This window comes from Apiospora phragmitis (genome assembly GCF_038363925.1).
Source record: "Apiospora phragmitis strain CBS 135458 chromosome Unknown utg000005l:1.0-4161743.0:1.0-4166827.0, whole genome shotgun sequence".
Taxonomy (NCBI): domain Eukaryota; kingdom Fungi; phylum Ascomycota; class Sordariomycetes; order Amphisphaeriales; family Apiosporaceae; genus Apiospora; species Apiospora phragmitis.
Window position 1 is genome coordinate 1,901,461 of NW_027117403.1, and position 12,952 is coordinate 1,914,412.

Consider the following 12,952-nt stretch of genomic DNA (forward strand, 5'->3'; position numbering starts at 1 on the left):
GTTCCTCGAAGTGGATTACAGCGGTAGCGACTACGACCCGATGCCTTCGACAAGCTAACAAAGTCGTGTTCTCTTACTCGTTCCTTTAATTCTTCAGGTCTTGATATTTTTGGTTCTCTCTCTCTCTATATCGGTGGCCGTTGCTGTTATATCGAACAACGCACCTGATTTACTGGGCCTGTCATTCCTTACTTTATCGGTTTGACCCTCGACAAGACGCGTCGCAACGAGTCGCTCCCTGATATCGTTCCTTTGACGACCGACCCGGAGCCCTCCAGAACTCCCACAGGTCGCAGAGGTATCACTAGGCGACGCGAGAGATATTATTTAGAGACTCAGCAGCGGGCGATTCCTCCTTCGTCTGCGCGCTGATCTCACAAGGGTATGTACATACCCTTGCCTTAGCCTGGCGGAGCTCCAGCCACAACCCAAATTATGGGCAACCTCCGAGCACATGCGCATATAGCGACCGCCTCGACGCCAATATGAACTTTGCCTGTTCCTATCTATCAATATCTGTGACATGTCCACTGATCATATGCCCAATGGTTTAGGTACCCCGAAGACGTCTTCTCAAAGGCCGTCGACTCCTCCTGGTGCTTCTGCACAGGACGGCATTGCAGCTTCGCGATCTCGCACTCCGTCCTCAGCGAGATCCCCGGCCTTCTCTACCAGTTCCACCGTTGATGGTTCAGACGACCAACAGTCATCCTCTCCGATCATTCCATCGCTACCTGCTCCCCGGCTTCCCGAGCGTGCCCAGGAACATCTAAGGAGAGCTACCTCGCCGCAATCCCGTACCGGAAGCGACGACAATAATTACGTGACTACTAGCTGGGGCTCACCCTACCCGCACTCGGAAGGCAGACATCTACGCCAGACGAGCTCCAGCAGTGAGGCATCAGACGACTCGCCGATCCATCACTTGGAAATTCAGACACCCTTTTTGCGAACCGTGCCTCTGATCTCGCCGTCCGATCAGGACCATCAGCAATCGGCCCAACTGTCCGAGAGTGCTGCTGTACTTGTGAACCGTGTACGAAGGCCTGTTCGTAGTATCACAGAGGACTGGATCCGGGCTCACACGACCCACGATCTTACATCGGAGCAGCGTCACTGGTTGAGTGACGGGGACTATAGTGAGCACTCTTCACTGAGCGGCTCAGTTTCAAGCGACGAGGCTGGTTGGTTCGAGGAAACTGATCCCCGTACACCTCGTGCATCACTTGCCCCCCGGAATTCTCGCGGGCACCCAAGGAAACGTTCAAGTAACGAGACTTTGAGACAAGCAACATTGAATTTAGCAAACTTAAGTATGGATAATATTAATACGGAAACGGGCAGGCGCGCCCAGGATGCGGCGGTCCCCGACACGGCAAGCAAGATCGAAACACCGAAAGTAGACCGGATGGCGAGCGTCAATGGCTCCATGCGCGATGCTCAGCTTCCTGCTACGCCCTCGAGGCCTATGAAGCCGGCGGGGGCGCATACGCCGCGACTGAAGAAGAAGGTACCCTGGAAAGGCAAGAGCATCGTTGTTCATCTGCCTCGTGATAGTGAGCGGTGGCAATCAGGTGTCAAAGGTCTCAAGACTCTTTCGTCCAGTGATATCGAAGCCATGTACAAGTCGTGGGAGGAACTCGGCTACAATACTCAGGGGTTCGACCTGGATGCGCCCCGTGGCAATCTGGATCCATTGGAAACTTCGTCCCGAAGTCGGAACGAGTGGCCAAACCTGGGTGACATAGCGAGAGAGCGTTCTCAGCGCAAATACCAGGTGACCTTACCGGATCTCAACGCTTGGAAGAATTATGTCAACGAAATAGCCGAGGCCAAACTGAGAGCGCTTGGTGTTTCCTTTGGCGACGAGGATCCAGTGCCATCCATCTCGCCTGTCCCGTCTAACTTGAGTAGACAGACGTCAGGCCAGTACCCGCCTTTGCCTTTCTCACCTCCCATTCCGACACTTTCGGCGGGTAGCGCTGGCCCTCAAGGCTTTCCATTCCCGGGTGCGTTCCAGCCAACGTCTGGTGCTCAGAGCCCCGCGCTGCCCTCGCCTTCGCCTTTTAACATCCCGGGCAAGTACAATCCGCGAGCCTCGATTTCCATATCGCCGAACGAGCTGCCATTCCACTTCAATGGGCAACCTTCTCCCCACGGGTGGTCTCCTCAGATGCTTCTTCATAATCAGCACTTGGACCGGAGTCGCTCACCTTCAGTCATGAATATGAGCTCCGTTGTGTCCCCGACGTCCCCGTTCCAACATGAAGGTATTCCTTCACCCTTGGGCATGCATCAGCGACATCAATCATTGCAGTTCCCTATGCTGCCGCACCAGTTCCTTCAGCGGCAGGATTCGGCAAGGGCATCGCCTCGGTTACAGGAGCTTCGGGAAGTGGATGAAGAGGTTCAGAGCAATCCATACGAAGGCAAGACTCCTGAAAAGACTCCCGAGCCCTCTGCTCCTTTCATCAAGCACAATGCTAGCGCAAGCCTGCAAAAGGAGATCGATGATGCCGAATATCACCTAGAGAGAGCAATTCCGTGAGCAGCTTGAACATGAGGACTACAGCCCCCACAATGGGAACCAGAAGGCTGAGGTTGGTACCACGGAACCAGCAGAGGCTCCGTTGCCATTACACTCCAGGGGCCCATCTGTGCACTTCGGAAACTTTGGGACAGATCCGGCTGAGGGCCCAGTTTTGCACCACCCACGGCCACACAGCCGAGGCCATCCCTTACTCAGAAAGCGTACTTCGACCATGATGAAGTCCGTGATAGCACTGATGAAGGGAGCATTAAAAAGCTGCCGCCAGTCGATACTCACAAGGGCGACGAGTCGTACGAGATCGACACCAATCCCAGCAACATGGGTACCCCTATTCAGTCATTCGACCTTGTCAATCAACTGCACCAACGCGAATTCTCTACTTCTAACAACCCTTGGGCAGACGCTGTTTCCCAGAACGGTGCCGATCGCTCATCGCGGCGCCCCAGCCATGCCAGCAAACCTTCTCTGTCGTCGCTGAATGCCAATGCTGCGGAATTCAAGTTCAACCCTGGATCGAGCAACTTCACGCCCGGCGGGTTCAACTTCGGCGCGCCAAGCTTCCAGCCTGGTGCAAGCAGCTTCCAGCCCATGTCATTCCATGAATCGCAAGCTTCGATCAACCCCCCTCAGTCTGCTACTTCGAGTCACTTCAATATTCCCCAGTCTGCCACGTCAAGTCATTTCAGTGCTGCTCCCTCTACTGCTTCGGCTAAGAGCAAGATTACCGCCACAGCACCAGCATTCACGCCCCAGCAGAGTGAATTCAGCTTCCCTGCGAAGAGCGATTTCAACTTCTCTTCTTCTGGACCGAAGTTCAACCCTGATGCTCCGACATTCCAGCCGTTTGGCTCTTCTTTCGCGCCTTCCATTACCAGCGCTACTGCTTCTGGCTACGAGAGCAGCAGCAACAGACCAACCTCGATCTTCGGCAAGATCGACTTGAGCCTCTCGGACAATGTCAAGCCACCGGTAAAGAAGAGCAAGGCTATCCTATCGTTCGGCCGTCTAGTAGCCATTCTACGGCGCCTGCTCCAGTAGTCTCCGTAGAGACCGACCACGACGAACAAGTGGAAGAACAAGCAGAGGGTGGTCGTACGGACAAGGGTCGTCGCAGCAAGAATTTCCGTGATCCCGGTGACGATGGTAACGATGTACCCCTCTTTGCCGAACCTACGCCCGAACCCGAGTTTCCAGCTGCTCAACTCAGACCGGCTGTTAGCAAGCCCGAGACCACTGCTCAAGATGACGTCGAGGAGGATGAGGATGATGATGCTGCGGCTCTGGGCGACACGAGCATGGCCTCAACCGTTCTTTCCGAATCGAATGATGGGAAGTTGCAATCGGAAACGAACGACACTAAGGCAACAACGAGCCCGACGGCAACTTCACCGGATCACGACAAGGCGAATTGGAACCCCTTCGAGTTCTCTAGACAGGAAGAGGCACAAGAGTTTGCCAATGCCAGACCATTTGATGATGAGGACCCGTCATTCAAGAAGACTCACAAGAAGAGCTTGTCTGCTACTGCCCAACCTTTCACCCCGGGAGGCTTCATGTTTGGCGCACCAAACCCCACTGCGCCGGCTTTCGAGCCGTCTTTCAAGACTCAGCCGGCGCCTATGGTCGAGCCTGAACTGTCTGAAGATGACCGAGCTGCCTCGCCGACTCCGATGCCTGAGCCTCGGCCTAGTACAGAGGCCGTCCCCGAGCCTGAGGAAGAGATGCGTTCGCCGCCTTCACCGGAACTGTCCCCCCAAGGCTACAGCTCGAGGTGGGCTTGGTGCTTCTCGATTTGCTTCATCAGGACTTGGTTCATCCAGATTCGCTTCACCACCACCGAAGCCTGCAGGTCTTGCAGCTTCTCGCTTCGCCAAATCCCCCTCGCCTGTATCGGATGAAGAAGCAGCCGAAGCTGTCGAGGTCGATGGAGAGCCGTCTGAACTACATAGCTTCAATGACTCGATCCCCATGCCTGTCAGCCCACCGTCTGTCACGGCGGATGAGCCAGTGGAAGAAGATGGTCATGAGCCGACGTTCGAGGAGATTGATGCAGTGATGAAACATCTCCATGATAATGACCCTACTATGGGCGTCAGAAAAACCATTGACTCACCAAGATGGCACCAGCCCAGCCCAATTCGCGATATCCCTCTTGCTGGTGTTACAAACGATTCTCCTTCGCTTATGCCTCCGCAACAAAAGCCGATCCGGGACAACGCACCGAGTCCAAGCCCACGGCAATATCGCACTTTACCGACAGAGCCTGCACCACCAATGCTTTCTACCGAATTGGACGATCCATTTATTGATGAACCTACCAGTACTGTCATACAGTCCTTTGATGCGGAGAATCCGGCAATCCATCATCTTAATAGTGGGGGATCTCCCCAGAGTGACTGGGAGGGGGATTTCAGTGCTAGCGAGCAAGACAAGCTTGAACAGCGTGTACAGTTCTTTGACGGCCATGTTAACGACGTTGTTGATCATGTCGTGGCAAGCCGCCTCCATCCTCTCGAGCAAGCCCTGGAGTCTATCCAGCATGCCTCGTTCTCGCGCCGTGCATCTTCGAGCAGGCGCGATAGACGAAGTGTCTCTCAAGAGATTCAAGAAAGCGATGCCGATGATGAAGATGATGAGGTTCCTGTTGCTCGGCGGTCCATGAGCCCCAAACGCGACAAGCGTATGGAGCAAATCCGCTTCGCTGTTCTCGACGCAATGAAGCAGTACCCGGTGCTTCAAGCCCCACGAGCTGAGAAAATCGAGAAGTCGCAGGCATTTGATGACTCCAATATTATCAAGGCTTTGTCGGATATGAGAGTACATTTCGAGCAATCGCTTCACTCGGACTCCCGCGCTGATGAACTCCGTAATGTTGTGGAAGAGGCTGTACAGAAGCGGATGCCGCCTACTCCTGCCCCTGTCGTCAAGGACGATGAAGAAGCTACAAAGAAGATGTTGGAAATGGCAAAACGGATTCAATACCTTGAGTCGGAAATGCAAGCACGGATTCAACAGCTTGAGCAGCGCCTCCACACAGAAGAAGAGAAGCTTGGCAAGGAAACAACCCTCAGAAGGGGGAGCAGAAGATCAAGCGGCAGAACTGCGTCGCAACTTGGAACAGGCCGAGACAAAGGTCATGATCGAGATCATGAACCGCAGCGTCTACGACCAACGTACGAATGATCTCGAGGAGCGCTTGAAGATCCAAGAGGAAAAGACCGAGACCGAAGTCAGCAGTCGTAGAGAGGCTGAAGACAGGCTTTCCGAGATCCAGAGGCTCCTGCGCATTTCTTCCGAAGAAGAAGATCGCTTGCGCGCCGTGGTCGAAGAGAAGGAGGCCAAGATCAAGAACGTTGAGCAGGCCGCTGGAAAGAACACTATGCGACTTCATCTCCTCGAAGCTGCTCAATCCAACGGCAATCAGAGTCAAGTTGACCTTACCAACCGACTGAACGCCCAAGACGAGGAGCTGCGCAAATCAAGACAGGAAGCGCGACACTGGGCATCGGAAGCTGAATATGCACGTGAAACGAACCGACGACAGACAGACGACCTGGTCCACGCTGTTGAGGAGAGCAGGCACTTGCGTAAGCTCCTTGACACAATGGGCACTCAAGTCCAAGAATTTGAGAGGACGAGAGAAAGTTGGCGAGCCAAGTACGCATCTCTGCAAGACGACATGGCTCATACCGTCCGCGAGATGACCGAGGAGAACATGCGACATGTAGCTAAAGAGCAGCATCTCCTGGCACGCCACGAGGTGCTTGACGCTAGGCTTCAGGCTGAATCCCGAACACGCGAACGACTCGAGGCCGAACTCGAGCGGCTGGAAGGTGGCGAACGCGCCGGTCTCAGAGCCGTGGCCGAGTGCAAGCGTCTCGAAGGGCAGCTGCTTGAACTTCGCAATGAGAACCACAAGGTCCACCAGAATGCCATGAGAATACAACTTGAGGCTCAGCAAGCAAAGGAGACCGCCGCGGCTGAAGTTCAACGCGCTCAAGTCACTGTCCAGACTGAGCTAGAAGCTGCCAACGAGCAGGTAAACGTTGTTCGTGCAGAGCTCGAGGGAGAGCTCGCCATAATCCGTGCCGAGCTAGAGCAGGCTAAGACGGGTGTTGACTATGCCAAGGCAGAGCAGGAGTCCCTCTTTGTCGAAGCCAAGGCTCAGCAGGAGATGATGCTCGAGGAGGAAGCCAACAGGCTTCGTGCTGAGCTTGATCAAGTGAAGCTCGACGCCGATACGGCCAAGGCCCATCATGAAATGATGCTCGAGGAAGCTACCAACTCCAAGGAAACCGCGCTCCAAGAGTTGATGCGCAAACACCAGAACGAAGTGGAAGACCTCCAGGCACGATATGAGCGCCAGGTCAACAACACGACCGAGGATGCTCAGCGCACCGAACAACATCTGCTTGAACGCCTGAGCTTGTCTACCTCCAAGGTTGAACATCTCCAAGACCGCGTCTCTCATCTGGAGGACAAGGTGCAGATTGCGCAAGAGGCTGCTCGCGCTGCCGCTCAAGCTGCTAAGGCTGCCGGTGCCATCGAGTCTGCTACTCATGCTGCAGCCGTTGGCAAGCCTGCCGTTTCTCAGGTAATGCAACTGCCGGAGAAGATACCCACAGGCTCTTCGAGAATCGATTATGGTTCTACAGGAACAGCTGCAAGCTCGTGAGCAGCGGATCGAGGAGCTTGAGCATACGGCATCCAAGCTTGACCCCGAGGCTGCCACCAAGATTACCAAGCGCGATGATGAGATTACCTGGTTGCGAGAACTCCTGGCTGTCCGGCATGGCGACCTTCAGGACATTATCGGTGCCTTGTCCGCTGATACCCTCGACAGAGAGGCTGTGAAGGATGCAGCTATCCGCCTTAAGGCCGGCCTGCAGATGGAAGAGCAGGAGCGAGAAAGGGCCATGAACGGCGGATCTGCCATCAACTTGCCTAACATTGCGGCCACTATCCAAGCCGCTACTCCCCGCGTAGCTCAAGCTGTAGGGCCACTTGCCGCCGCTTGGGGCAACTGGCGTAAGGGGAACACGCCGTCAGTGAGCAACGCGTCGCGCATGCGATCGTCCCCCGCGCTGGCGAGAAACTCGACGCCATCCAAGTCAACGATTGCTAGCCCAGCGTCGCAGAACAGCTTCTTGTCTGGCTTGATGACGCCACCCGCTTCTGGTCTCCGAAGTACACCATCGACGGAGCCAAGCAAAGCACAACCCACAGCATTTGGCAACACAGGGCGCCGTTTCACGGCAGAGCAATATGCCCAACGGTCGCGGGGTTCATCGATGACGGCACGTCAAGCCGAGAAGATGCCCTTGGCGGTTTCACCACCAAGGCATTTGTCCGACCTCGAGGGTCCCGTCACTCCGCCCATGGCTCGAGCTGGTGGCTATGATGCAGATGCGAGCCGCATCGAGGATGATTTCGATGATGCTGGATTCTTTGACGATTGATTATCAAAGCAAGCACCTATATTTGCCTAGAGAATCCATCTGTCGGATCGGAAACATGGAGGAACCGATCGACAACCCCTTTTGTTTGTACCAACAAAATATCCAAAGCAATTGGGCTGTGAAGTTGGTTATATAGACCCCTTCACCTCATGCGATATTGCTTTTCTCTACTCCTTTCCGCGCGGGATGGTACCGCCTTTACGTCTAGATTGATACCCCCAAATTTGCTATACATATACAACATTGCTATACTGTATAGCGACATAATCACGCATCTGATGCATACATTCATTTCTACACACCACCCTTTCGACTAGCAGCAAGAAGAGATTTGATGATAGCGAAGAAGGGGAAATTTCAGTTTTGGTTTTTCTCCTTTTGATTTCCTTTGTTTGCTGGCATAGCTTGGAGCATGATCACACACGTCAACGTTGGGGGAAGGATGCGCTCGCTTTTGCTGGGGAGAGAGGAAGATGATGAAACAAAATGGAAAGTTCTTTCTTGTCACAGCTTGATGATGGGGGTAAACACAGCGTGAAGTTTTACTGCTTCAAGATATGAAGACGTCCCGTAGCTTGTGGGGAGGCAGACATGTAGACCATATTCCTTGTAACCAAACCCCCTTGTTCAGGCTTCTTCTGGTGACTGTTGCAAACTCTGTGAGTAGAGCCCTGATTCCTGGCACCTTGAGGGTATAATCGCCTATATCGTCCTGAAGGAAATTGCATTACAAAATCGTAAGAGTAAGAAAGAACAAAGCCACGATGACCCAACACCACGAGATATCCAAGGTCAAATGAAATTAAACCCCATCCTCCTTTCTTTCCTTTCAATGAGTGTTACCCGGGCTGCGGGGAGGATGGCTGCTCAGGGGCAAGCTGGGGCTACGGCTCCGGTCCGGTCGCAGAGGCGCGGAAGTGGCGCCCGGATACCTCATGGGTTCGTACTGGCCTAGCGTGTTCGGAGGCCAGGGTGTCATTAGTCCTCCGCCAGACTTGTACGCTGAATTGTTGTGGCCGCCGCCGCCGCTACCGCCCTCGTCGACCTTGGTGTACGCCCCGCTGCCGCGCTTCTTCGTCTTCTTCTGCACGACTTCCCAGATGAGCTTGCCGAGCCAGATGAAGATGCACAACCCGCTGGCTACGCAGAAGGCTTTCCAGAGGGCGTGCCAGGGGCGGAAAGATTTGCCTTCGCGTTGACTTTTGCGTTCTGTTTGTGTGATCAATACATTTATAATAGTCCATTCATGAGTGACGGGCGCAAAGCAGGTGTTTGGTGGGTTTGTTTTGTTTTTATCACTTACCTTGACGACAATAGTGGACGAGCGCGATGATGAATAGCAGGGTAAAGATAGAAGAAGTAGACGATCAGAAAGATGGCCCACCACGGCAGATGGTGACCGCCGCCGCCGCCATTTCCGTGGTGGTTGTTGCCTCCACCCTCGACGACCACCACACCGCCGCCCGTGGTGGTACTGCTGCCGCCCTTGCCGCTTCCGCTGCCACCACTGTACCCCCACCTTTGCCACCACCACCACCACTGACGCCGCTACCATGGCCTCCGCCGCCTCCTCCGTGGCCGCCCCCGTCCCCGCCTTTAGGCGATCGTCGCAGGAGTGATATTGAGACCATTTGCTACGGTTACTGATGAAGGATGATGATGATGCTGATGATAACGATGGTAACGATGATGGTATGCCCGGACTATCGGTTGGTGTCGTAGAACTTAGTAGAGCCGACCGATAAGGACTGATGAGGATTCGGGGGTAGATTGAGGGGTGGTCATACAGCAAACGACGCGGCAGCCAGTAGTATTATAGCCGGCTGTGTGGTTATCAGCCCGGGGTCGGTCTCTCGCGCTATCATCCGTTTCCCTTTTTCTTCGTTACGCGCGCGCTGAGCTGAATCAGTCAAGCGACAAGTTTCCAGTCAAACCGAGTTTTAGATGATGCACGCACGCAAACAAACCGGCATGGCGGGCAAACAGACCCGGAGGATGTCAGAAGAGCTCGCTGATTGCAAGATCTGTAACTACATATCTTCGGAGATGAACAAAGTAAAAGGGCCTCGCGCGTGGGGGTGCGTATCAATCCTATCCTATGAATACGGAGGGCGTGTTTGATTCCTTGGCGCGGAATGCTGACTGGCTGTTGGAGCAAGCAAGAGATATTTACATATCATCACATATCCCTGGCCTTCTAATAGTCATGAATGTTTTCCTTACTGCACATCATCACCGCATGCGAGGCGCGGGTGAGCCAAGGGAATGTTTGTTGGTTGGTTGGGCTGAACAGATGTTGCATCGCCGGATTGAGGGTGTGGTAGGGGGCAGGGGTTAGCTACATATGTAGGTGGTGTAAGTGGTAGTAGGTCAGTGTGTTGGCAAGGCAGACTTACTTGACCAGCGTATTTCTTCTCAGTATTGTCTACATGTATGTAGTTATCATATGTTTTAATGCATGGCTTCCTGTGGACTTTAGGCTCTATGGATAGAGCAATAAAGATCAAATGCACTTCGCACTACCGATGACTAATCGCATATAATCCCAATCCCTACGGTTCTCTATGTGGTGTTGTTAGCTTCGCGGGCTGACGAGAAACTTCGAACTACTCGATTGAGGCTTCGGCAGGGCTTCGCGTTCTTGGCGGGTTTGGCTGCCGTCGGGTTGTTTTGAAAGTTAGCAGCGAGTCATATGCCCTGATAAGCTTATACGTCTTGGCAATTTCGGCTTATGGCCATGATCCATTTTTCTCTCCCTTTCTCTTCCGAGACAGCTCTGCTCCTCCTATTCGTGAACAAATATATTTCATACAGCACCCGCCCATTGGAAGTGCCGCCACGTATCGGAAACCCCCATCCGGATGCCCGGCATTTTGCTTTAGACGGCGACTGGGGCCATTACGGGGTAGTAAATCACGATGAAGCAAGCAAGTTCTGCTGGGGACGACGCGCTACACGATGGCAAAGAGTGATTTAGGCTTGGATTAGATGGCTATGGCTACTACTCTGGATCCCCTTGACCATGGTCTCGCGGCTGAGGTGCATCATGTCGATGAGCAGCTCCTCGTTGGCCTCGAAGTCCATGCCTTGGGCCCGCGTCTTGAGCGAGAGCTGGCTGTCGAGGACCCGGCGCGCCACCTGCTTCCACGACAGCGTCGTGCCCGGCGGCACGGCCGACTTGGCCTCCACGGGCGCCGCCGCCACGTGCGTGTCGCACAGCTTGCCGCCCTCCTTGCGCACGACGCCGTCCACGATGACCATCTCGATGTCGCTCGGGTTGCTGTGTAGCACGATGGCGGCGACGGGGTTCTCGGCCGCCGCCGCCAGCATGCTGGGGCTGTCCGTGTCGAAGACCAGGACGTCGGCCTTCATGCCCACCCGCAGGCTGCCCACCTCGCCCTGCAGGCCCGCCGCCCGGGCGCCGCCGAGGGTGCCGAGGTTGAATACCTGCTCGGCCGCGAAGCCCGTGTCGCGCGACCACAGCCCCTGCGAGGCGAACCAGTCGCCGCGCTCGAACCGCGCCGCCTGCAGCATCATGCGCATCTGGCCTGGGATGCCCGGCACGCCCCAGCTGTGGCAGTCCACGCCCAGGCTGGCGTGGTCGTAGTGGTCCGGCCGCAGCGCGACGGGGAACAGGCCCATCTGCAGCTCCGTGTTGGGCGTGCTCGAGACGCAGGCGCCCGACGCGCGGTACAGGTCCGCGTCGATGTCGTGCGGCGACGTCGCGTGCGACAGCAGGACGTCGGGCCCCAGCAGGCCGTGCGCGTGCAGGACTTGGACCGCCGTCGGGCCGCCGCGGCCGGCGCCCGTGTTGGTGAGGCGCCGCCCAGCGCGTGGGAGGTGATGAGCTTGGCGGGACGGCCCTGGGCCGGGTCGCGCAGGTCCGCGTAGAAGTGCTTCAGCACGTCGGCCGGCGCGTACAGGTTGTCGTTGGCGTACCCATGTGCACCCGCCCATCCTCTCCACCGCTGCCGCTGCCGCTACCGCCGAAGGGCCCCGCTTTCGCGAGCGCCCGGTAGATCGACAGGCTCTCCTCCGAGAAGGTGTCATCCTCCACCTTCAGCGGGGCGAGGGAAACCAGACGGCGCGCCGGCGTGAAGCAGTATACGGCGCGCAGACCAGAGGAGACTAGCGCCTGGATGGCGGCTTGGGCTGTGGGAGAGACGATGATGATGATGAGCAAACGACGAAATGATTACCGCATGGATAGAAATCATGTTTTTCGGGTGGAGGAACCAAGAAACAGAAACCTGGAAAGAAGAGATAAAGAAGGGGCAGGCAGGTAACAAGTCACTTACGATGATCAGGGGTCGGGTTACAGTGGGAGTGATCTACGACGGTGGTGGTCCCGGCGTCGAGGGACTCGAGGGCACCGGCCAGCTCACCCCAAAAGAGGTCCTCAGGACTCCAGAGGGTGGCGGTAAAATTGCCTCGGGGGATGTAGGGAACGAGGCCATGGTCGTCGTGGGCGCCCTTGTACTGGGTCTGCCAGAGATGGCGATGGGTATCGACGAAGCCCGGGCTAATGATCTTGTCCCGACAATTCACGACTCGGGTGTTTACGGGACAGTCTTGATCAGGTCCGGACCGATTCTTGAGATGAGTGAGTCGATGATTAGGAGGTCAGCTGTTGTCGGAGTGATGTGGTTCGACTCGTTGTGGAGCAGCAGCGTGCCGGCTTGTAGCAGAATAGCGCTGGATGGTGCCATTTTTCAGCTTTTTGATCAGCCTTGATCGTGGGAAAGCTAGCAAGGAGATGGGATAGATGGCAGGCCAGGCCCAGATTCGACAGACGCACTACTCGTTGTCGGCATCTTGAGGAGGTGAGGCGATAGTGGTATTTATAGACAGAAATGGCATTCCGATATGCCTGAGCAGGTCGGGAAAAGAAGGAAGAAGGATGCGCACAGGAGGGTGTGGTTTATCCACTTGGCTGGGTTTT

General features: G+C 55.4%; 4 protein-coding genes across 4 annotated transcripts; 3 read left to right on the plus strand and 1 right to left on the minus strand.

The window, feature by feature from the left end:
• Positions 1 to 523: 523 nt before the first annotated feature.
• Positions 524 to 8,010, plus strand: PG994_004641 (uncharacterized protein; the record flags this gene model as incomplete). Its single annotated transcript, XM_066856050.1, is given in 7 exon segments — positions 524 to 2,544; positions 2,573 to 2,699; positions 2,726 to 3,546; positions 3,564 to 4,322; positions 4,372 to 5,505; positions 5,540 to 7,145; positions 7,177 to 8,010. The coding sequence occupies 7 exon segments, from the start codon at positions 524 to 526 to the stop codon at positions 8,008 to 8,010; spliced, it is 7,302 nt and encodes a 2,433-aa protein (XP_066718217.1).
• A 935-nt stretch (positions 8,011 to 8,945) lies between these two features.
• PG994_004642 (uncharacterized protein) lies at positions 8,946 to 9,209 on the plus strand (the record flags this gene model as incomplete). The annotated part of the gene is made up of 1 exon (XM_066856051.1): positions 8,946 to 9,209. The coding sequence occupies one exon, from the start codon at positions 8,946 to 8,948 to the stop codon at positions 9,207 to 9,209; it is 264 nt and encodes an 87-aa protein (XP_066718218.1).
• A 133-nt stretch (positions 9,210 to 9,342) lies between these two features.
• On the plus strand, positions 9,343 to 9,657 carry PG994_004643 (uncharacterized protein; the record flags this gene model as incomplete). The annotated part of the gene is made up of 1 exon (XM_066856052.1): positions 9,343 to 9,657. The coding sequence occupies one exon, from the start codon at positions 9,343 to 9,345 to the stop codon at positions 9,655 to 9,657; it is 315 nt and encodes a 104-aa protein (XP_066718219.1).
• A 1,326-nt stretch (positions 9,658 to 10,983) lies between these two features.
• Positions 10,984 to 12,719, minus strand: PG994_004644 (uncharacterized protein; the record flags this gene model as incomplete). The annotated part of the gene is given in 4 exon segments (XM_066856053.1): positions 10,984 to 11,906; positions 11,950 to 12,162; positions 12,309 to 12,581; positions 12,599 to 12,719. 4 exon segments carry the CDS (start codon positions 12,717 to 12,719, stop codon positions 10,984 to 10,986), a joined length of 1,530 nt encoding a protein of 509 aa, XP_066718220.1.
• Positions 12,720 to 12,952: the final 233 nt, after the last annotated feature.